The sequence below is a fragment of the Scardinius erythrophthalmus genome (genome assembly GCF_964197995.2).
Source record: "Scardinius erythrophthalmus genome assembly, chromosome: 5".
Classification (NCBI taxonomy): Eukaryota; Metazoa; Chordata; class Actinopteri; order Cypriniformes; family Leuciscidae; genus Scardinius; species Scardinius erythrophthalmus.
Genome location: NC_138225.1, coordinates 16050996 through 16075260, shown reverse-complemented (window position 1 = coordinate 16075260; position 24265 = coordinate 16050996). Strand labels below are relative to the sequence as shown.

Genomic DNA, 24265 nt, shown 5'->3' with positions numbered 1-24265 from the left:
TTTTTTTCTTTTCTTTGAGTTATTTTAAAGGGGTGGTTGATTATGATTTCACTTTTCTAACTTTAGTTAGTGTCTAATGTTGCTTTTTGAGTTTAAACAACATCTGCAAAGTTACAACGCTCAAAGTTCAAAGCAAAGGAAGATATTTGCTTTTAAAGAAATCATTTTTTAAGGACTACAACAATTTACATAAACCCCGCCCCCGGGAACGCGATTTATTGATTATCATGACAGAATATGCTAATCAATGAAAGACAATATAAATTCATCAACTAACCATTCAGAAATGTCCTGTTGCATTCTACATGTTGTCACTTCTTGAGTCTTTCCATCATTGTCTGACTCCGTTTTGAACATAAAAGACTAAAAGTGTTTGAAATTTTCAATGTGTGAGGTAATCGGAGCTGCTAATACACAAACACACACACAATCTCTTGAAGCTCCGCCCTCTGTGACGGGAGCAGCAGCTCATTTGCATTTAAAAGGACAGACACAAAAACGGTGCGTTTTTTGCCCACCTTCAAAAAGTGACCATTTTAACATGCTATATAAAAATATCTGTGTAGTATTTTGAGCTAAAACTTCACATACACACTCTAGGGACATCAGAAACTTATTTTACATCTTGTGAAAAGGGCATTATACCACCCCTTTAATAGTTTTAATAACTGTAAAGTTCATGAATATTTATAGAGTCATATATATCCCCAGCATCATTCCCCTCATTTCTTCTGATTTAATTTATTGGAAGTGTTTCATCCATTTCTCATTCCTCTATCAGCCGGGTGTTTCCCACAGGACAGAGGTGCATTCTCCTCAGCCATCTTCTGATTATAGTGAGAGAGAGGTCGGTGTGGGTGTTCTCACCTTTTGAGTTCATCCTTAAAAAGTCTGTACTGTTCTTAGTCTAGTCCCTGTTGCCCAACATAAACTAGTCTCAGATCATTATGAAGAAACCCTAAGAGCACCTTTCCTCTTTTGTTTTATTTCAGTATTTGAGGTTGTCACACACAAGTAGGCACGTCTCATACAAAATGAAATGTTGAAAGTAGGGATGGTCGATATGACCAAAATCTTATTTCAAAATACGAGTAATTTTATGTCACATTAATAATGATATATATTACAATATAGTTATTTAACAATATAAACAATTGGTCAAATACAATAAATCAATGACAGCAACGTGTTTTAAGTATTTCAGGTACAGTAGGTCTATTTGACAGTAGCATTCAAATAAGGAATACTACAGAAATTGAATGATCAAATGTAAAATAAAACACTGCATAGTCTTCGCTGTATGAATTAAATATATACTGATTCTTTTTAAAGCTACAGAAGTTGCTCAGTCAAGAGCAGTGATTGATTCTTTCTTTTTTCGTTTTTATTCTTTCCTATTTTTAAGGGCATAGACAGCAGCAGGTATATTAGGTTACTGTCACTTTAAGACTTAATACACCCATCCAGTATACTGACAAACATCCAAATTCTTTAGACAAGGGGCTTTTGCACCCGAGGAACCTTTTCCAAGTACCCACTTTTTGGTGTTTTCGCACCGCCAAGGTTCTTGGAACGCCTTTTTAGGGAACTAAATTAGCTCCTACTTCAGAGTAGGGTCTAACATAGCACAATAGGAGCTACCAGTGACGCAAGTGTTCGCTAAATGGCCGCACGCATGTGAAACCTGTGTTATAAAAGCTGTGTAGCCTATATTATAGATTATATATTATATACTATATACTATATTATATAGATTATAGCCTATATATTTATTCACGAACTAACTCTACAAACATGGAAAACCGTGATAGAAGGAGAAAATCCAACGCAACTTTGAGGGGACCAAGCGAAACATTATTATGTATTTCTGCTTAGGTAGCAACATTGGACATCAACCACACAGCAAATGCTAATACTTTTTAATACACTGTCTACTTTCTTTGTTTAACAGTTCTATCTAATAACATATTAGACAAGACTGGTAAAACAGATCTTCAATTAAAGATGGAGAATGAGAGCGTTCTGAGCGCCGTCAAAATAAGGGTGGCTTGCATCACTTCAGACTTTCTGCTGGTGGTGCAAATGCAACCAGGAAAATGGCCATAGGGGAACATTTGGTTTTCAGGGAACCATAGTTCCTATAACCAAGTTCCTAGAACTATCCGGTGCGAAAGCCCCTATAACCGACTGTTTTTACATGGATACTTGCCAAGACAGGCATTTTGACAATTTTGTGTGCATTTGACCATTCAAGTGCAATAAGCCATGAAAAAGAATGCGATTGACAGACAGCTTTAAGTAATTTTTCATGGCTTATTGCACTTAATAACTATTTTTAACAGTGCACATCACACACTTTATTTTCTCATTCATGCATGCTGCTTTATCACTCTAATATGTCAAAAAAACTTAAAGGAATAGTTCATTTTAAAATGAAAATTCTGCCATCATATACTCACCCTCAAGTTGTTTCAAACCTGTATGAATTTCTTTCTTCTGCTGAACAGAAAGGAAGATATTTAGAAGAATGTCAGTAACCAGACAGTTTCTGGGTCCCATTGACTTCCATAGTAGGAAAAAAATATACTATGGAAGTCAGAAACTGTCTGGTTACTGACATTCTTCTAAATATCTTCCTTTGTGTTCAGCAGAAGAAAGAAATTCATACAGGTTTGAAACAACATGAGGGTGAGTATATGATGACAGAATTTTCATTTTAAAGTGAACTATTCCTTTAAGCAATTCTGCGTTACACAGATATATTTGCATTCTGCAATATAAACAATACAACAAAGTAGTTATCAATAGACACTTCACATCGCCCCCTCAATATAATCATATCGCCCATCCCTAACTGAGAGTCATTAGAATGTAAAAAGAGTACAGAAACTGTCTCTGAGATGTCTCACAACTTCCTTAGCAGCTCACTGACTTCAACCCACTGAGCTAGTTTCCCGTTCATCAACCACATCATAATTATTACCATCTTTCATGCTCACTGATCCTTACTTTTTGTCCTCTCTCTGTTCCCAGCTGGGAGGAGACATCGGCGGAAGTCCTTCGGTAAGTCAGACAAAGAGTTTTAGCAAAGTTCACCCAGACATTGATGAATGTGCTTCATCCGAGGAGTATTAGCATCAACAGAGGGGTTTGACTTCATTAATCAAAGAGCTGTTAAATTCCTCCTCCATGTCTTTTATATTAGTTAATTTCTTTGCTTGTCTCTTTCCTGATGATAGAAAGGTTGTAATAGGTTGTAATGCTTGTCTCCCTCTGCTCAGATGGGTGCCGGTCTGGGGGCGGCCCCAACAGCCATGCCTGCTGCTCTCGGTGGTGCTCCTCCTGTCGGAGGTGGATTGGGTGACCTTTTTGACCTTGGTGGGGGTGTTGGCATGCCAACAGGATTCTACGTTGTTCCTAAAACTGTAAGTATAGAATCAATCAATATTCTCAATCAATAACTTTATGACTTCAGCAGTCTTTTATAAGCAGTTTCCCCGCTTTGTCAATTTGTAATGCAGCAGCGTTTCCAGGACTTCCAGGACAAAATGTGCTGTGGTGTTCCAACAGAATGCTGAGCACATTTTTTTTAATCTTAAAAGAAAAAATAATTGGCTCTCTTATGCAACTCTTATGGAGACGCTTAAAAAAACAGCAATGTGCAATGCAATCTGATGCATGTGTACACATGAGACGAACATAACACAGACATCCTGTGTGTGTGCCCCTAACTTTTGTTCCCTCAAACTCTTAACCTGTTTATCTGTGGGTTCAGCTGTGGTTACCGGCAATGAAGGCTAAAGGGCTCGAGATTTCTGGGACATTTGCCCGACGTGGTGGGATCATTCAGATGGATATGTCTCAGATGGATATGTCTCTCACCAACAAAGCCATGAGCGTCATGACTGACTTCGCCATTCAGTTCAACAGGAACAGGTGAGTCCAGAGGCAGAACGGGTGACTGGGATGGAGATTGTTTTGGAGGTCTCTTCAAGGTTTTGCTTTTCTCTTTGCAGTATCTTCTGTGTTTCTTAATCAGTTTGGAGACCTGCCTGGAAAACATCATGTTCAGTTATACTGTTTTTCAGTGGGATCATTCAAGGACATGCTGATATTCTAAAGAGACTTTAATGCGTTTTCACATCGATTGAGGACTTCTGTCTAGAAAATTGCTTCTCGTTTAGTAAAGCCTGAATGTAGAATATTGTCATATATTCTACTTTGATCTTTCAACTATTACAAGTGCAATTTATAGATTTTTAGAGTGGTGCTTTCTCACTGCCACAATGCTAGGCTGTTGTGAGTGATTTATTTATATAGTGCATTTCCTATGTACTAGTGTGCAGCATCCACTTGATGCAATATCAGCCACAGTACAATGGCGCCAGTGCGCTCACCACACACCGGCTATAGGTGGAGAGGAGAGAGAGTGATCGAGCCAATTCAGTTGATGGGGATTATTAGGAGGCCATGATTGATAAGGGCCAATGGAGGGAATGTGGCCAGGACAGGTGTTTCTGTGTAGTTGCTAAGGTGACTGGGTGGTTGATTACTTGTCCAAGTTGAAAGCATACACCACTAAGTCTCTGATATTCATGTTCCTGGAAGGTCCCTCTGTCAGTGTACATCTTTAAACATTTGTTTTATCATCTATGTTTTGAAACTAATTTACAGGTTGTGGAAGATAAAACAAAATTTTTAATCCTGAGCTAAATATTGATTTGGTCTTAACTTGTGATGCACCAAAAGTTTGGCAACCAAAAATAATCTGCCAAATTAGTTTTGGAGGGCTGAAATCATTGACTGAAACAGCCTTCCTTTGACTATGTAAATGTCTGTTTTGTGGACACAACATGGATATGCTACAAGTCAGCAGTGTGTACGCACTTCACCCTGACCAAAAATGATGCTATAGTAGCAAAATGTGTTTGGTTGAGATGTTTAGAACATTACAAAACATGTTTTGTGTTTGTTTTGGTGGCTCATTGCTGAAGAATTTACTACAACTGGTTCAATTATCCAATTACCCAAATTTAATTATGGAAACATTGTTTTTTTGGCTAAAAGAAAACTTTAATTTTAGATTGATTTAAAAAAGAAATTATTTTGGTGTCAATAGTCTTAAAGTACACTGTAACTTTTGGCCCTCTAGCGGTTAAAAAACAAAACTACATGCATTTTGCAGAAGAACATTGTTTTGGTTCTGCGTCGGCTCTGCGTCTGACACTGCGAGATGAATTTGATTCTTTCTTATAACTAAGAAAAGAGAGAGATTTATCCTACTGATCATAAAACATTTACTTCTAGGCTTAAGAGATATAACCAGTTTAGAGTGAAAGGATCTAAAGCAGACTAGCTGAAGACTTTACTGTAGCTATACCCATTGATAGACATGGTATTTCCTTAAACAAATAAATCCCAGCCCAGTGCTACAACAATCCATAATGAAATGACCCTTCACAATAGATAATGCTGTACAATGAACTCTATTATATAGCTACATATGGCAATTTATCTGTTCAATAAAATACCTTACTCTTCTGTTGAGTTATTAAAACGCCACCTCCGCGTCGCCTTTACAACATCTCAAATCCTTCAGTTCTTGATATTTCTGAGAAGCCCAGCCAGTGTTGAATTACATTTTATTACGTTCTCTTTTTGACAGCAGACTCTCCTCTGGTTAATATAAAATGGGTGATTCTCCAGAGGTTTGAGATTTAGCATGGTCCATGTCAACCTTTCTCGCTCATTATGCCACTCTCACACCATATACGCATCAAAGTAGCCGAAGAAACTTTTCTCTATTTACGGATACGACGAGACGCGCACGGGCGAGTGACGCATGCAAGCAATTTCCAGGAAAAAACATCCTGCCTGGTCTTAAATATAAACGCTTAATAGGCTTACCATAGTGAGTCAGGGTAAGACAAAAACATGTTTTGGAAGAAGGATTAATGATGTATTGACTCGTTTTGTAAATTTTACAAAATACAAAACGTTACATAGTGTACCATTAACTGTGTGTCTCTGTTTTTTCTGTAGTTTTGGTCTGGCCCCTGCTGGCCCTCTGCAGGTTCTGACTCCTCTGAGCCCCAATCAGACCATTGATGTCAGTCTGCCTCTCAGCACAAGCGGCCCCGTCATGAAAATGGAACCGCTCAACAATCTTCAGGTAATGTGTCCACTGCATTTCTGCACCATTATACTTCTCACACACAGTATAAAATGAGTGTTGTGCTGTTACTCATTTCAAGACATAAAGCAATAAAGCAAGCCCCCGGTGAGCAGCCCCAAAAAAATCCACTCCAAATACAGCAGGGACATTGAGTGTGGGTGGTTACAGAGGGATGCAACTCAGATTCTGAGATTCCGTTAAAAAATCATCAGTGGTTCCCTTTGGCTGCTTGGTCTCTCGCATTGCTTTTGTCTTTCTTTCTCCACCTGTCAATTCATCCATGTCCATTTCAATCCTCTCTCGATCAGGGTTGTAGGTCTGCAGCGGTACAGCAAATAGGTCTGAATTAGCTGCACCTTATTATCTCTCTCAGTGGATCATTCACATTTCTCTCCAGTGACTGCATTTTGGGGAATAAATCACAAAGCCCACAGACTACAAGCCGCGGCATTTGCATTGTGGAACCGAGCGATCATTAATTGGTAGTAATTAAACAGAGGGAGAAAATTGTGTCGAGCTTTGGGGACTGTTTTGGTTGGATGAAGCAAATGCAAAATATAGAAAGTAGGAATTCTCTCTCTCTCTCTCTCTCTCTCTCTCTCTCTCTCTCTCTCTCTCTCTCTCTCTCTCCTCTCCTCTCCTCTCCTCTCCTCTCCTCTCCTCTCCTCTCCTCTCCTCTCTCTCTCTCTCTCTCTCTCTCTCTCTCTCTCTCTCTCTCTCTCTCTCTCTCTCTCTCTCTCTCTCTCTCTCTCTCTCTCTCTCTCTCTCTCTCTCTCTCTCTCTCTCTCTCTCTCTCTCTCTCTCTCTCTCTCTCTCTCTCTCTCTCTCTCTCTCTCTCTCTCTCTCTCTCTCTCTCTCTCTGAGCCCTAAAAAGATTATAAGAAGATAGTGTTTTAATCTTAAAGGGGGGGTGAAATGCTCATTTTCACTCAATCTCCTGTTAATCTTGAGTACCTATAGAGTAATATTGCATCCTTCATATCTCCAAAAAGTCTTTTGTTTTATTATATTTTTAATTGAAAGATTGACTGTACCGAGTCTTTCCGGAAAAAAACGAGCGGCTGGGGGCGGGCCGTGTGGGCGAAGCTAAAGCTGTGCTAACGCGCTGAGCTAACAACACACAGAGACATTTGTTCAACAGTTTTACTCACCGTTCCAACGAACGACTGCGAACCTTTATCATTGTGACTGCTCGATCCTTAAGCATTAGACGATCTGGGCTTTGTTTATAAAACAATCATCGTCGAAATGCAGGGAACAACAGTCTTAACAGTTACACAACTCCGTTTATGCTCAGGAAAACAAACTCCATCCACGGGTGCCTTAACGCTGGGTTCTTTGGGAATCTATGCAGGGTTGTCTTGCCCTGGCAACCAAAAACACACTTCTTTGGTGACACTGACTTCCCAAAAGCCGGGCAGGGCGCTTTGATGGCGAACTGCTTTCACTCTCTTGCTCTGTTTTACGAGTGCGCGCACGCCCGCGATCTTACCGGAGAAGTGCCCTTAGGACCCATATAAGGAAATTCCGCCCTCTCTTACGTCAGACAGAGCCATACTCGAAAAAAACTTTCCGAAACTTGTGACAAACCGGAAGGACAATTTTTGGAACAAAAATACTCCTTCAAACGTACAACTTAACTTTTGAAACTTTGACCATGTTTAGCATGGGAATCCAACTCTTTAACAGTGTAAAAAACTCAGTATGCATGAAACAGTAATTCACCCCCCCTTTAAGATTTTATAGAGCCCCTCAGGGTCCGTCTAATTCCATTTTCAGATTAAATGCATGTATTGAGCTTTCCTGGAGAGAGATCAGTGAGTGTCGTGTTCAGAATACACATTTTAGATGGGCATCAAATGGTTCATCATAAATGCGTCTCTTTCACTTTCCGCTCTGTGCTTATCATTGAAGTCATCAGCAGGGGTTTTAGTGTCTGAGAGAGCTCAGGAGAATCACAGGTGGCAACATGAATTTTATATCTCCTTTTTTGCAGGACTGATGTAACAATAATAATATACCTGAATATCAGGCAGCTCACAGATTCAGCACGTCCTGTCCTGGAGAGGGACAGATTCAGCACGTCCTGTTTGATCTGGATGTGCTTTGGCTTACCGTGCATTTTCAATCTTTGTATGCGTGGATTACAACAGCTGATACTTCCAGTCCTAGAGAGGCTCATGGCATTATTAATTTCACACGTGGCTGCCGATAATAGATCAGTTATTCACTGTAATTGCATCACAGGAAGTGAATGTTACTCATAGACTGGTGGAAATACTTTTTTTCCCTTTACCTTGACTCATTGTCATTATTTACAAGGCCAATAACCCTGAAGATAAATCTGAACAGAAGAGGAACAGGTTCTAATACTTAAGTTCAACTCCTGACGATTGCACACAAAAAATGTATTTCTGATTTCACATTAGTTAGTACATTGTCTGTCTTTATACAAATTTTACCTGGTGGTGCTATATAGTATTTTATCTGCAGTTAGACGAGGGATGCCGGAACAAAGCCAGTGTGTGCAGCTCAGAGCGGTTTGGTTGGATGAATTATTCAGAGGTGGAGTGCAGCAGGTATGGATGTCTAGTATGTGGGACATCCTGTCCCTCTCCAGGGCTGCATAGTCTTTATTCTGATGGATGCTGTGCACCTGCTGTCAGCTTTTACAAAGCTCCCCTGGGTGCCTTTCAATCCCTCATGCTCTCAAAAGATTTACAGCCATAATCAGATACAAATTTGGTGGTGTTGTTTTTTTCAGCTGCAATTACACAAAAATGGAAACAACAAAAGTAATGATTGGTTTTATTTAATCTGGTCTGATTTGTTTTAATGATGTGTTGTTTGTGGGCCCCTCTCTTTTTATTTCTTGCTTAACCCTGTGGTGCTGTTCGGTCATTTTTGACTGAAAGTTTACGTTTATTTATTTATTTAGGTTTTCTCACTTGCTGAAAAAAGGTTTTCTCACTTGCTGAAAAAAAAAATATATATGGACATGATTTGAAAAGGTTAAATGGACCTGGAAAAAAATAGACGCATTTGTATTGTTCACGGTAAAAAATTACCGCATTGGAAATGAATGGGAGATTCATTTCATCTATTGGAAACATTTGGTACTGCGCACAAACAAAATCTTACTGAAAGCTCATTTTGTGAGATATCAACGTCAAATTTGGAACACAGCTTGTTTAGATTAATGGCTTTGATTTTCTTACAGTTTTAGAGTAAAACGTGTTTTGCAAAATATATTTTTCATATGAAAATTTAAAATGGTATTTTTGTGCATTTTTCATAACAATGCATGTAAAATGTAATATCTTTTTTTCAGGTTCACTCTTTTTTTCACTTCAGCAATATGTCAATTGTCATTTTTAAAAAGAGACCAAACTTAAGTCTGTGCTCCAAAGCATTTAAAATTAATGGCAGTTTAAGTTGGAAATTTCATTTTCAGGTCCATGCTCAAAAAATAAATGAATGGATTATAACTATTGCATAAATATAATTTAATACAATAAAATCCCCTACAAATATAAAATATTAAACAAAAAACATATATTTTGTCGAACTAAAATATAGAACAATAATTTTTTGGTGCAAAAAACATTGACTTTTCACATTTATACAATGAAAAAATTTAGGCATTAATATAGAATATATTTCTAATTCACTAGGACAGGTGTTTTTGAGCCTGATTATCCAAGACAGATTCACTCACTCACTGTTTTCCTGAACTGTCAGTGGGCATCTTCCATCCTCTTAGTGAAGCACTGCCTCTGAGGTATTCGTGCATGTTTGAAGTTCACAAACTGGCATGCAAATGTGAACTCCACGCACAGGAGCTGAACCCAACCTCTGCAAAGCCACAGGGGGACTTAAAAGAATGAAGAGAGAGATAGAAGCAAAATGTCAAAGAAAGAGATGATCAAAGGACCAGCTTTCCCTGCTATTCTGTGGTGTGTTTGTATCATTCTTTGAAAGCACTGGAGAAAGAGAGGCCCATTTATTGCTGAAAAAATCATGGACACGTCCCGTCTGCTCTTAACAGGGTTTAAGTGTCTTGACCACAACCACAGTGTGTCTTAAATCACACTCATAATGTGTTTTTCTTTCTTTCTCTCTCTCTCTCTCTCTCTCTCTCTCTCTCTCTCTCTCTCTCTCTCTCTCGGTGTTGCAGGTAGCTGTGAAGAATAACATTGACGTGTTCTACTTCAGCTGCCAGTTTCCCCTCAGCCTGCTCTTTGTAGAGGACGGAAAGATGGGTAAGTGTGTTCGTGTCCCATTAATCACTGCCCGTGTCCTCTCAGACATAAGCATAAGTGGATAAGTGCTTCAGGTGATTGTGACGTCAATCCTTCAATAATTTTTTTTGAGTGCGTTCACCTTTTGTTTTTTGTGTGGGTATTGTTTTAAGTTTTGACTCTTATGTCCATGGGAGTGTGAGCACACGTGCCAGATCTGTGTCCAAATGAGTGTGTAAGAAAGGATGTTTGTGGTTATGTGGATAAGTGGATGAGTGTGATAGAGACTGCTTATGCATAGAAGACTTTGCATAGAAGGCTGTGTCTGAAAAATACTGCCTTTGCAGGCAGAATATAGAGATAGGAAGGTATCAAGGCACTCTCGAATCAGGTTCGGATTACCTATATAGGGCACCATGCAAGGTTGGAAAAAATTTAAATCCATATGGGTCATTTTTCCTACTTTCTACCAAGAAATAAGTATAAATATATATATATTTTCATCTCTAAAGTTTTTTAGACGTCACAATGTGGTGCCTGAAATCAGTATGAACGTGCCCTTTTATCCGGCAGCAAGGCAACAGCTTTCAGAATCAGACACAGCCAAACTGCATTCTTTTCATCATTTTTTTCACTGTTGTCCTCACACATGAACTCCTTTTGTCCCTCTGCTCCTCAGAACGTCAGGTGTTCCTGGCCACCTGGAAGGACATTCCAAATGATAATGAGGCACAGTTCCAAATCAAAGACATCCACCTCAACTCGGGTAACAGGAATAAATATTTGCCTTGCATGAGTGAATTGGATGGGTAGGCAGATGGAAAGGAATGAAACAGAGGAAATCAAACAAATAAGCAAAGATGGGATGAAAGGAAGAGCTCTACCCTTATCTGAGCTTTGTATTATTTTGACTGTCACACACTCTGTCGTTTAAATGAACACACTGTCTTCTGTTGAGGTCTGAGGTGGCATGTCTGGGTGTAATTAACTCAAGGCAGGTGTTTTGGGAATGATCCTCTTCCGCATAACTGTTTGCATAAAATAATTGTGAGTCACACAGGCATGAACATGAACACACACTCTCAGTGGTATTACTAATTAATTGCACAGTGGATGCCTTTAGTGCTCTTTTTAAATCTCTCTCCCTTTTTTGACACTCTTTCTTCTATCCATGTGGCTTGATATTAAATATAGGTGTTTCGTGCATCGTTATATGAATCTACTGGCCTCAGCAAAATATTTGTATGTTATGCCAGATTTGAGATTGTGATTCAAATTGAATGTGATGAGAGAGAAAGTCTGAGTGGCACAAAATAATACATAGACTGTAAAGTGGGTCGCACACCGGACGCGCAGCTCAGCGCCACGTCTAGGACAACTCTCACCTGAAAATCCGATAACATCAGCAATTTTCTGATTTCTGTAAATAAATATAAAACTAAATGTATATTGCAGCACAGGGTGAAGTCCGTATATACATTAACTACGATTTGAGACACATACATGTAAATTTAATATAAAACTATGTAAATGGCGCTCTGTGGCGCGGCAGGATTTTGAACACGGTCCTGAGCCGTTGCTGGGCGCCACGGACAGACGTCGAAAGGCGCCGCCGGTGTGTGCTCTCATAGAGAATAATGTGTTCGAATTTAAAAGATGTGGCGCTGCGCGGCGCGGCGCTGAGCTGCGCGTCCGGTGTGCGACCCCCTTAAAGAGACAACACTGCTTTTTTTTTGTTTCTCACTGGTTGCAAGTTTAAGGTCTGTGTTTTTCTTTTCTCTTTTTTCTTTTTTACTACTTTTGTTCATTTGTACTTTCTATTCATCAAATTCATCACGTTTCCTCCAAAAATATTAAGCAGCATAACTGTTATCAACATTGATAATAATAAGATATGTTTCTTGAGCACCAAATCATCATATTCAGATGATTTCTGAAGGAAAGCCTGGAGTAATGATCCTGAAAATTCAGCTTTTCCGCTACAGGAATAAATTACTTTTAAAATATATTAAAATAGGATACAGTTAAAGGATGCAGTAAAACTGTTACTGCACTTTGGGTCAAATAAATATAGTCTTGGTGAGCATAATTGACTTCTCTGTCAACCGATCACATCTGATTCAAACTAATCTTTTGAGATTGTTCTTTTTAGTGAATTGGTGAAACCAGTTATCGTTTATAGTCGTTTATCTCATTGTGCTGATTAATAATTTTGTTCTATGAAAAAAGGCAACTCAGACATTCCACTTAAGATCTTTTGTTGAGTGAACTATTCTTTTACATCAGACTAATTACTGACTGGTTCATATGACAACATATAAGTAAAAATACACATTTGCAACAGAGTTGCCATAGAGACTCACTCAGGTTCAATTTGTCTTTAGAAAACCTGCTGTGTGTGTCTGTTTTGTTAATGAGTAACTTCTCTCTCCTCACAGACGCGGCCAGCAACAAGTTGCAAGGCAGTAATATCTTCACCATAGCCAAGAGAACAGTGGAGGGGCAGGACATGCTGTACCAGTCCATCAAACTCACCAATAGCATCTGGGTGCTGGCAGAAATGCGTGTGCAGACTGGAAACCCCAACTACACGGTAAATGGAAAAAAAGAGAGATCAAGGGTGTTGTAGTGACTTTTGAAAGTATGTGAAGAGACTAGCAAAGTACCACTTGAACACACACACACAGATCGATAAAGACAAGAGGATGTGCTGGAGGAGACAGTAGCAGTCACGCGTGAGAGAGTGTGTTGCTCAGAACGACTCCCCTGTTACTTCCTAATGAGTCATGCGGGAGAATGATTTGTGCTTGTGTGCACGTGTAAGAGAGGAAAAGGGTCAAAGCAGAAAGGACTGCTGGGAAGATCAAACACTCTCTTAAAACCTAACAAGCTGCATGGCTAGATAGCATTTTTTGGCATTATAGATGCCTCATTGTCTAGTCAGGCTGCACTCTAGGTAGAGACGCAGCCATCGCGTTCAGAGAGTGTTTGGTGAATCCTGGGTGAGTAAAGATCAGAAAGGACGATTGTCAAGAAAAGATGTCAGTCCTCCTGCCAGTCCTTCCTCCTTTTGGTTGGTGGGATTTGCCATTATCACTCAGCCCAATGCGGAGTGTACGCTTCTTCTCTCTCACGTGCCCTTTCCCATTTCCCACATGAATCATGTCTCAAGCACAATTGTAGGGAACCAGTTCTTCTCTCAGATCTCAAGTATACCTAGAATTGTTTACCCCAGCATGCTTTATTCCCAGTAGCAGAATATGCATCCACCTGAGAGAATTAATTATCAATATATTATACATTTACTTATTTTCCCTCAGTTCATTAGCAAGTCCAGCTTTTTCATCATAACATGCAATTTTTTTTGTTATTGCACAAGGTTGTGCACTTTTCATGAATAGCGTACTCATTGGTGTGCCATTACTTTTCTTTTAATCAATGGCGGCACAAATTCAGTGTTCTTTCACAATCAGATATGTTACATAAACTGTTATTTAACATAAAATGAATCACATCAAATGCATCTAGCCCCTACCAAGTGCTTAATTTATGCTAAATCTGCACCATGTGCCCATGTATCCTCTATTACATCTTGTTGTCTACGTGATGAATGAGTATAATATGTATTTGGTTTTCCTGTTTGATTTTGTTGTATTTTTTTCCTGTGTGTTTGCTCATCTCTCCACTCACCTTTGATGATGACATCACAATGCAGGAAATAGAGGTTGGGTGTTTTTCCCCCAAAAAATCTTAAACTCAACTATCTTTTCCACCTTGCTTCCTTTAAATGAGCATGGCTCTTTCTTTTAGGTCCACGATCACCAGTAAAACAGTAAAGTCCACTAAAACAGCGGCATGTCGATAGTAGTGGACATCACACTCATGTGACCTCCTATAAGAGCAACTGTTTTGAATGATCAAGCAAATCACAATATGAGAAATACTGTAGAATTTTTCAAATTCATATATTTTCCAGTCCTTTTGTCATAATAGAAAAGCATGGCATTATAGGAAGGCACAGAGATTGTGTACATAGAATTGTTTTCCAGATTTCATTCCAGGATAAATACATTTGAATAGCCTTAATCAAAGGAGTTGCTCTTCAATGGGAACCCACCGACTCACGGCATGTGCTTTTAATATGCGCAAGTCTCACTCTCCTATTTACACACCAGCGTTTCCGTCAGCGCTTTTAAGCGGCAACATTCCACCACTGCTGCTGTTAAATCTACACTGCCGCCATAAAGAAATGGGAGTTATGGGCTGCCAGTCTGAATTAAATGTTATGGGATAAGACAGAGTATTAGTTCTTCGATAGTGCAGTAGTGTAGTCCGATTCTCGAGTAGATGACTCTGAGTCGCTTCTTTTAATGAATCGTTCAAGACAACATTCTAATATATCTTTCATTGAATAAACTTGCTATATTCGTTGTTAAATCTGACTGACATTTTAACCACAAGATATTAACTGTACAAGAAGAGATTTCTGTAGGAAACTCTGACACACAACACATCTGTATGCATCTGCTAATCTTCCTGCTCTCTCCTTACATTCTAACAGCCACTTTAAGAGGCAGAACTGTTATCCACAGCACACACACAGTCCATGAATCATGGTTGTTTTGTTCCTGGCCGAATGGCACATAAACAGTATTTGTCTGAAAGGACAGAAAAATGTGGCCATGTATCTATACTTTTGTGAGATGTTGTGTTTTCTAAATATCTAGCAATGTTTCCATTAGTTACAAAGCTCTACAATTTGTCACTGTTCTTGGTCCCTATGGCAACCAGGCGTCCAATGGCACGGCCCGGTTCCCCTTTACACGCAGCAAGCATCTAATGGCAGGGATCTGTTAAAGCATTCCTCCACAGACCTCCGTGTAGCACCCTGCTGCTTCCACTCTTCCTGTCATCCCACCATCTCATCTGTTTTCATTTGCGCTTTGATTACATTCTTCCCTATTGTCGCAACCCGCTGCTATATCTCCAAGACTTCGAGTCACACCATCAGTTCTTCCTCCTTTCTGTGGTTCATGCCCACCACCCACCTGTGCAGCATCACTCTTTCTTTCTTTTTCTCTCACTTCATCTCTTGAGTCAAATTATAGAACAATGCAACTGTTAATAAAACGCCTCTGCATACAGGAAGCTGATGCCACAGAGCAAGTCAGCACCAATGTCCTCGCTGTGTCTGTGTGCGCACTCACTACATTCTGAGTGAAGCTAAGACAAAATCCTCCAAAATCTGGCAGAACTAATGGAAGCTTGAAGTGGAGTAGCCTGGGGTTTGATTGATAAGGACATGCCCACTAATTCCTTGGTGTTCTCAGTTTATTCATTCAGCTAATTTAGATGTCTGTTTAAATCCTGCTGGTGAGGTGTTGATCTCTAATGAGCACATTGATTTATATTTTTATATATCTATGTCCAGTATATTGCATTTTCATTTTATTATACTTTTTAATAAATGTGAAAATTTATAAGAATTAAAAAAAAAAAAATTAATTCAGATTCAAATTAGTTATTTTATTCAGCAAGGATGCATTAATTGAATTGGAAGTGACAGTAAATACATTTATGTAAGGGATACACAAAGCATAGGGGTTTTGCATCACCCTGAAGGCGTTTATTCTGCAATAACAACCGACTGCCGCATACGTAAATAATTAGACACGAAATATTGACTTGAGTTAACATATTTTATTAGGTCTTTAAGTGCAAAGCTTACGCAGAGAGAGCGGTTGCTAGCAAGTGGCTAGTTCAAACTGGACGGATTTAAGGGATACGGTACAGCCATGCCACTTATTGCACAGCATTTCGCCACATAAATAATTATGGAGATAAGAGATATTTATTTGAGAAGAAATTGTACCCATTTATTATCAGATAATCCATCACAGTGTACAAAACAATAGCAAGAGCTGCGTTTGTATTGAAACAAGAGAGCGAGTCTGTGATGGATGACAAATAATTGTACACAAAATATTGATTTGAGTTATATACTTATTTTATTAGCTCACCAAACGCAAAACTTCCCCATTTCTAGCAAGCGTAAAGCACAAACTTTAGTTACCCAGATGAGCCTGTTATCAGTTTTTACCGGTTGCTATCAGTGAGTAACACCGCTGGATGGCACGATTGACCAATCAGAATCAGGTATTCCACAGAGCCGTGCAATAAAATATTTTAGGTTACACTTTATTTTACAGTTTCCTTGTTACATGTTATAATAGTAATAACTATAAATTATGCATAATTACATGCAACCTAAACCTTGTAGTAAATACATGTAGCTAATTATTACTCAGTACTTAAATGTATAATAACACTCTAACACGGACACCTTCAAATAAAGTGTAACAACTTAAAATAAATGCTGTTCTTTTAAACTTTCAATTAAACAAAAATTCTGAAAAAAAGTTATATCATGGCTTCCACGTGAATATTAATTTATGTGACACTGAAGACCTCTGAAGGAGTAATGACTGCTGAAAATTCAGCTTTGACATCACAGGGATAAATAATCAAATTATAATTACAAATAATTTATAATATATCGTTTTAATAATTCACACTATTACTGTTTTTACTACTTTACTATATTGTTATATATATATATAATCAGTTTACATTAAATCAATAAATGTGTTGCATCGTGCATGGCGGGCACGGTGTTACGATTCTCTAATGTAGGCACTGATTTTTTTTATTTATTTTTTGGAAGCCTCATAATCACAAAAGCCCTATGGAAAGCTGCATGGTAATCTTATAGAAACCCAGAGGAAACTATTGAGTTTGGGAGGGATAAATTGTGCCATTGATCTCTCCCTAACGCTCATCTCTTTCCCTTTCGCACTTGTGATGTCCTATTGCGCTGTACCCACCGGCTCTCTGATTATCCTCTGTATGATTGGTCTGTGAGAAGCCTGGAGTCGTCTGCAGCGCTCACTCGACAGAGGAAGCAGGTGTCGCAGTAGATGGAGTTCTCCACTCAGACCAACCTCTCCAAGCACACTTGCTCCTCTGACATTAGTCTGCATGTGTTTGTCTATTACTCTGTTAGTGCTATATGAGATCCCTTTTGGAGGATTGGCTTTTTATGTGTCTTTCACCAAGTAAACACAGTTTACTTATGAATTTGCTACAGGTGGTTTCAATTGTTTATCTAAAAAGAGTTAGAGCAGAATCATTCTAAACCATTCAAAAGTAAAAAAAAAAAAAAAAAAAAATTAGAATTAATAATTAATTAAAATAAATGCATTCTGTGTGAATGGCCCATAATATTGTATGCTGATTTTGTGCTCAAAAAACATTTATTATCAATATTAAAAAAAAAACACTTGTGCTACTCTGATACCAGGATTCTTTGAATAAAAAGTTAATTTGAAATGGAAATCTTTTGTAACATTATAAATATCTTTACTGTCACTGATCAATTTATTGCATACTTACAAAAATCTTAATGATCCCATACTTTTAAATGATAGTGTACTTTATTTATATATACTTTGTGCAAGCATGTATTTTAGGTTTAAGAGAGGTGGAGTACTGATGTGCTTTCAGACTTGAAGCTAATGTCTCACGTTCACTTTTTCTTCAGCTAGTAATAAGGCAAACTGGAAGTGTTAGTTGTAAAGTTGAAGCTTGTTTTGGTCTACATGGCAATATTTGTGATTTTGTGCTTAGTTGCTCTTGGCACGTTGAAAGATTTATTTTGTAATAGTGTGTTGGCAGGCTTTCAGCATTACTAGTGTTTCCTAGTTTCTTTCACCTTCTTTTTTTTCCACTTTGGAATGTCTTAATTTTCCTAGCATGCACTCAAATCTTCATATCTTAACATTTTCCGAAATTTAAATCAATGTTTGATACTTGCTAATGTGTCTTTCATTTATTTGAATCTCTCTGTCTCTTTCCTCAGCTGTCGATAAAGTGCAGAGCGCCCGAGGTCTGTCAGTTTGTGTACCAGTGCTATGAGATGGTGCTGAAGAACTGAAATGGAGGGATCCAAGAGGAAACCGCAGGTCCTGGGCATCGTTCGGGTGACTGAAAACTCAAAACTTGATTGGACCAGTCAGAGAAAGAACCCCCACTGTCTTGCATTTCCCTCAGACTGTGCTTTTAGCATTGACTGAATCCCAAGGAATTTTTCTTCGTTATTTTGTCCATTCCCAGTACCCTTCTTTGTCCCTTCTGTTTCCATCCTTTAGTTGTAAAATCTCTCTCTGAAATGTGACACACAAAATATAAAGACATCATCTTTATTCCACACACGTGCAGGTGTTCTTTTCTGCTAATTTCATTGCCTGTACTACATGATGTGTATTCTGGCTGCTTGTTTTTTCCCCTCATGAAGGGTAGAGGTCATGTGCAGAAGATCTCCCGAGTTTTAGAGCAGCCTGTATTCATCATTCATCCAGTGATAGGAAGGGTATGTTTACTACAGTTGAGAGAAACCTTTCAACACTGCAGTTTTTAATTTAGTCTTCATAATCAGACGATGGGTCTTGGTTTGTATCAGTTTGTGCGAGTCATTGAGGTTCAAATGTTGATTTATTTATTTACTTACTTCTGGTTTAGTAAAGCTCCTCTCCCATATTTCATTAGTAATTTAGATCTCACAAAATTTCTTTTAAGGGAATGCTGTGTTTATCCAGAAGCACTACACAAATGCGGAGTAAACTTTTTTTTTTTTTTTGTCTTCAGATTATGTCTGTATTTTGTGACTAAGATCGCAGTCATTTTTTGTCATTAAGATGGGTTTATTTTCTGTCTTTTGTGTTCTGTGTACCAGTTTGTGTGTGTGTGTGTGTGTGTGTGTGTGTGTGATTTGGAGATTCTGCATGTTGTGTTCCCTCTTCTGGCAATCTTCCCTGTCCTTCCTCATTCCCGCGTTTGTGTCTGTGTACATGCCCACATATTCGGGGGCTTGTCAATTCAGTGTGTGTGTGTGTGTGTGTGTGTTTTGTTGCAAGCAGGATAAACTGCTGAATCTGTGAGGGAGACTTGACTCCAAAGATCTTTCTGCAGAAAACGATTACTTTACGGTATGAATATCTCATATCACACTGAACGCAATGCATCTGAAGTCTCCTGCTTTGCAAAGCTACTTGTTCGTCAAACATGTTTCTTCTCTCATTCTTTATGGGACATGAAGTTGTGGTTAAACCTATACGCCCATGTGATGTTTCATTTTATTTTTAAAACCATATTGGCAAGGGTGATCAGACCTCTCTCAAGCGTAATGTAAAATGCATACCGCCAGACGAAACACTGCTGATCTGACACACATAATGCTGTGTGTGTACACTTAAAAGTTCCCAAATAATATTGATTATTGTTTTTCTTTTAATCATAGTTTGTTTGTTGATTCTTTATGTATGTGTGTTTTATTCTGTAGGTTTAGTCATAGGGTGACTACAAGGAGATTTCCAGCAAAGAAATTTGCTTTACTTTTTGTTGGATTCTGTCATAAATGCATCATCTGTTATGGAAATTAAAAAGTATATAACCCATTGATTTAAAGTGTAATTATTCCAGCCTGGTTTTAAGGTAAAAATAAATAATAAAAATAAATAAAATGTGAATTATGACCATTCTTGAACTCTTAAACCCTTAATAACTTGTCTGAAAATCCTTCAAAAATGTGTAGGGTAAACGTACCTATTAAGCTCACTAAAATCTACATTGAGACATTTTTAGTGCACAAGATATTGGTTTTAGTACAAGAAGTTATTTTAAAATAAAATATTAATCTCTCACACTATAATATTTCATTTTATTTTAAATGACAAAAGTATTTCAATTAAGATGTACATCATTAAATATAAAAAGTCTGGCTGTGCTTAATGGGTACGTTTTGTACCCTTTAAGCACACCCCTGTTCCCAATAAACTCACAACAAGTTTTATTAAAAATTCTTGTTTATTTTAAACAACCTTTTTAAGGAATAATTGAAAAAAGTTTTATTTGAAGGCACAGAGTCAATCACAAAAAAACAGAACACTAAAATCAAGCAACAAGGCATTCAATTTGATCAGGTAGCCTATCCTATTCATAGTGACGTGCCATTCAAACTCATTGCAACATCTAGACTAGTCCACGTTCTGGTAACACATATTGAAAAATCAAATAACAAAACAAACCAATGTGCTCCTTAAAGGGATACTCCACTTTTTTTTTGGAAATAGGCTCATTTTACAACTCCCCCAGAGTTAAACAGTTGAGTTTTACCGTTTTCGAATCCATTCAGCCGATCTCCGGGTCTGGCAGTATACTTTTAGCATAATTAATTAAACCGGACAGGACCATTAGCATCTCTCTCAAAAAAATGACCAGAGAGTTTCGATATTTATCCTATTTAAAACTTGACTCTTCTGTAGTTACATCGTGTACTAAGACCGACGGAAAATGTAAAGTTGTGATTTTCTAGGCTGATATGGCTAGGAACTATACTCTCAAAATCGCAACTTTTAATTTTCCGTCGGTCTTAGTACACGATGTAACTACAGAAGAGTCAAGTTTTAAATAGGAAAAATATCGAAACTCTTTGGTCATTTTTTTTGAGAGAGATGCTAATGGTCTTGTCCGATTTAATGATCTATCTATGCTAAGCTATGCTAAAAGTGGTACCGCCAGACCCGGAGATCGGCTGAATGGATTCGAAAATGGTAAAACTCAACTGTTTAACTCTGGGGGAGTTGTAAAATGAGCTTATTTCCAAAAAAAAGTGGAGTATCCCTTTAACTCTCTGGGTCAGAGCTTTCCTGTCTACTCCAAACTTCTTGGACAGATACGACAGGTTTCTGATGGCTCTTTCTTTGTATAGATGACATGCCTCTTTCATTTTTGGGCATACACTATAGTTTCGTCTAGCTTTTGTCATCTTACGACTGTGAAAGTAATTTATTAATAATTTTTTTGAAGATTAACATAGTGACAACCATCAGTTAATATTTAAATTCTGATTATGAAGTATTTACATGGACGTTCAATGTGGATGAGCTTAAAGGGAGCACACACTGTGCTTAATTGGAGCAAAAACAATTTTTAATTAATAAATATTAAATTAAATTTAAAGGAAAATATTTAGCTAAATTAATAATCTAGGTAATGTATTAAGTTTATACCAATTTTAATATGAACAACTATAATTGACAATATCTATGAAATTATGCTTTTTCTAATAGATGTCACACTGAAGCTGTGTGATTGTCATAGTAGTGCACCCTTTAAGCTCACCTAACAATAATATGAATTCTTTAAAAATTACAGCAGTTTAAAACCACAGACTATCAATAAAATGTAAAATTATAATATTATGGATTTAAAAGTACAAGCCATTAATGCCTGTGAAGTAATATATTAGTGTAGCACACAATCTTATACAGCTAGTAAGCTAGCTATGTTCGTAGCATCTGGGCTATGTTGCTAAAACTATCCTTTAGATCTAACTGTAAATATTTCCCACATCCAGGTTCCAGGTTATAATATGCAAAAGTCTAAACATTAATCTCTTAATTTTGCAATAAGAAGACGTACTTCTTCAAAATAAATCTTTAAACATATAAAAAATGCACATTTGAGGGGCTCCTCTTCTGGTGAAAGTTTTCAGACAGCTTTCAAAATAGCCGCCAGACAGTGTGAACACATGGATACACATATCTCAGTGTGCAATGGTATGATTGGTTTAAAATTACAGGAGGTATATAGTAACAAACACATCAATTGGTTAATACATCAAATAGGATAATACATTGCTCATTCTTTTTATAATCTGAGCTCCAAGATGGGATTGTGCTTAATGGGTACTTGAGCTTAATAGGTACGTTTACCCTAATCTCTTTGCAAAAGTTTATGCAATTCTTCGTATTTAATACTTTGAGTACTGACCATTGTTGACTGCTTCAGTTATAGTCCTAACACACTTTGTTTTATTCATTAATAATCTCAGGAAATATGATTCAAACTAAAACGGGCATCATGCTAAAAACTATTTAAACTAGACTTCAAAATATCATCTTTTTATATATTCAGGGAAAATTTAGAAGTAAATGTGAAATCCTGGGGGGAGCAAGCTGAACCTGTATCACATCTAATGACATGTTAACAAGTCAAGTTAGTGGGCGGAAGTTGAAAAGGTTTCAGGAAGTGTCGTTTATTATGGGTTCCAGGCATGTATCACCCAGTTATTCACTAAAACAACTCCATAGTTGGTAATTACTCATAAAAATTGGTTGTAGTTCTGTGGTGCTTATTTCTGTTATGTTTTTTTCTCCTGTTCTATTCTTTTTCGAACCTTTGATAGGCATGAACATACACCCCTTTCATTCAGTATGATTTTGTTAAACTCATGTTCAAGCACAATTTCCTATTTGTGTTGACCAGCCTGGTGATGAAATTACAGTGCAATGTAGTCATATAGGAGCTGGGGGCCTCATGTGTATCCAACCATATAATTCAGTGGAAGTGCAATCATAAACCGAACCTGAAGTGCAATTTTAAGCTGATGGCAAGCAATCTAAGCAAAGAAAGGAAGAGAGAATGTTTGGAATGTTATTTATTGTGTTACAAATGAACTCAGCCTCTAGCCTATGGCAATAGAACACTGTTTAGATGTTAGCATTCGTGACTGATGTTAAATTGATATTACTGTTGCATTGTGTGCATATTGACAGTTTGAGAACTGCTCCCACTAATTTCGATGGATTTGCCTTCATGTATCAGGTTTAATGATGGCCTGAAGCCTGGACAGAAAAGGGGAAAACGTCATTAAAATATGGACTGAGAGGACAAAACCCCAGAAAAATTAATCTTTCTTGTGTAAATCAAATTGGACTAATGGGTGAATGTATTCCAGTTAGTAATCCAGATATCATTAGATTATTACGGCCCATGCTATTTTGATACTCAACTTCTATTACCCAAAAGCTCCTCATCCGGATTAGAGAGACCGTGTGAATATATTCCTGCAGATGACAAAGCAGATTTGCAGAAAGTTAATCACAACTTTATGTAGCCTACTTACTGTGTCTTAAGTTCCTGCATTTTCTCTCCCGAGCGAAAGTGGAGTTGTGAGGTGCGAATTTTAGAAGCGGTTTTTGAAAACTCAGATTCTCTCTTCGTTGTGGCTTAAGGTAGGCTACGGTTTTGATATTGTGCTGAGTATCAGTAGGCTACTTTTTGTGTGCTAAACAAACAATATCTCATTATTCCTGCTTGAGATAGATAGAAAGACACAATACAGTTTTAGCCTATTCCTCCAAAACAATGCAAGTAAATTCGGGATATGGCACGTGAGGGACCTTTTAGAGCTGTTTATTGCAAGGAAACATTAGCGCAAGCTTAAAACAGCCATGAATGCGCGCGCGCGCCAACCTGAACCACATGAGTGCGCGCGGAGGATCAGCGCTTAGTATACAACACAGGAGGGTGAATGCTTCAGTGTAGCTTCAACGAGAGGTCTGTGCGGATAAAGTCCACCTGCTACAATCTTACGGAGCTTAACGATGGACCTATTTGCGCAGACTGCATTTGGCTTGCGGTGAGGTTTACGACCAAGCGAGCACTCATGCGCTCGCGCAGCACACACTGCTGAGATGATGTGGGAAGGTATGAGAGGTTACGAGGAGAAAGGGTCAGTGGTAACCTCGAGATCGAAGAGCACACATCATCCAGAGAGCAGCCAAATCGATACTGTTGAATACTGTTGACGTTTTCGAGCTCCAGAGCTGTGTGTGGGAATACTGGGAATACCGTGGAGCACTGAGGGACTGTTCCCCAATGGAATGCAGAGAAGACAGCGCAACTGCCGCAGTGACTGAAGTTGGTTTGTTGATCCATTCAATAACGG

The 24265-nt window shown here is 38.1% G+C and overlaps 1 protein-coding gene across 6 annotated transcripts in view; it reads left to right on the top strand.

Moving 5' to 3' along the window:
• Nucleotides 1-20000, top strand: part of ap1b1 (adaptor related protein complex 1 subunit beta 1) — a 33776-nt gene extending 13776 nt beyond the window's left edge. For 5 of the 6 annotated variants that reach the window (XM_081367088.1, XM_081367086.1, XM_081367089.1 and 2 more), the window contains 8 exons: nucleotides 3034-3063; nucleotides 3282-3425; nucleotides 3776-3936; nucleotides 6043-6172; nucleotides 10353-10437; nucleotides 11096-11182; nucleotides 12855-13009; nucleotides 18335-20000. In XM_081367088.1, coding sequence (XP_081223214.1) covers nucleotides 3034-3063; nucleotides 3282-3425; nucleotides 3776-3936; nucleotides 6043-6172; nucleotides 10353-10437; nucleotides 11096-11182; nucleotides 12855-13009; nucleotides 18335-18409 — 867 coding nt within the window. In that variant the 3' untranslated portion in view covers nucleotides 18410-20000. Of the gene's footprint in view, nucleotides 1-3033; nucleotides 3064-3281; nucleotides 3426-3775; nucleotides 3937-6042; nucleotides 6173-10352; nucleotides 10438-11095; nucleotides 11183-12854; nucleotides 13010-14131; nucleotides 14315-18334 lie in introns of those variants that run through there. The other variant, XM_081367085.1, reaches the window with a different exon arrangement.
• Nucleotides 20001-24265: the final 4265 nt, after the last annotated feature.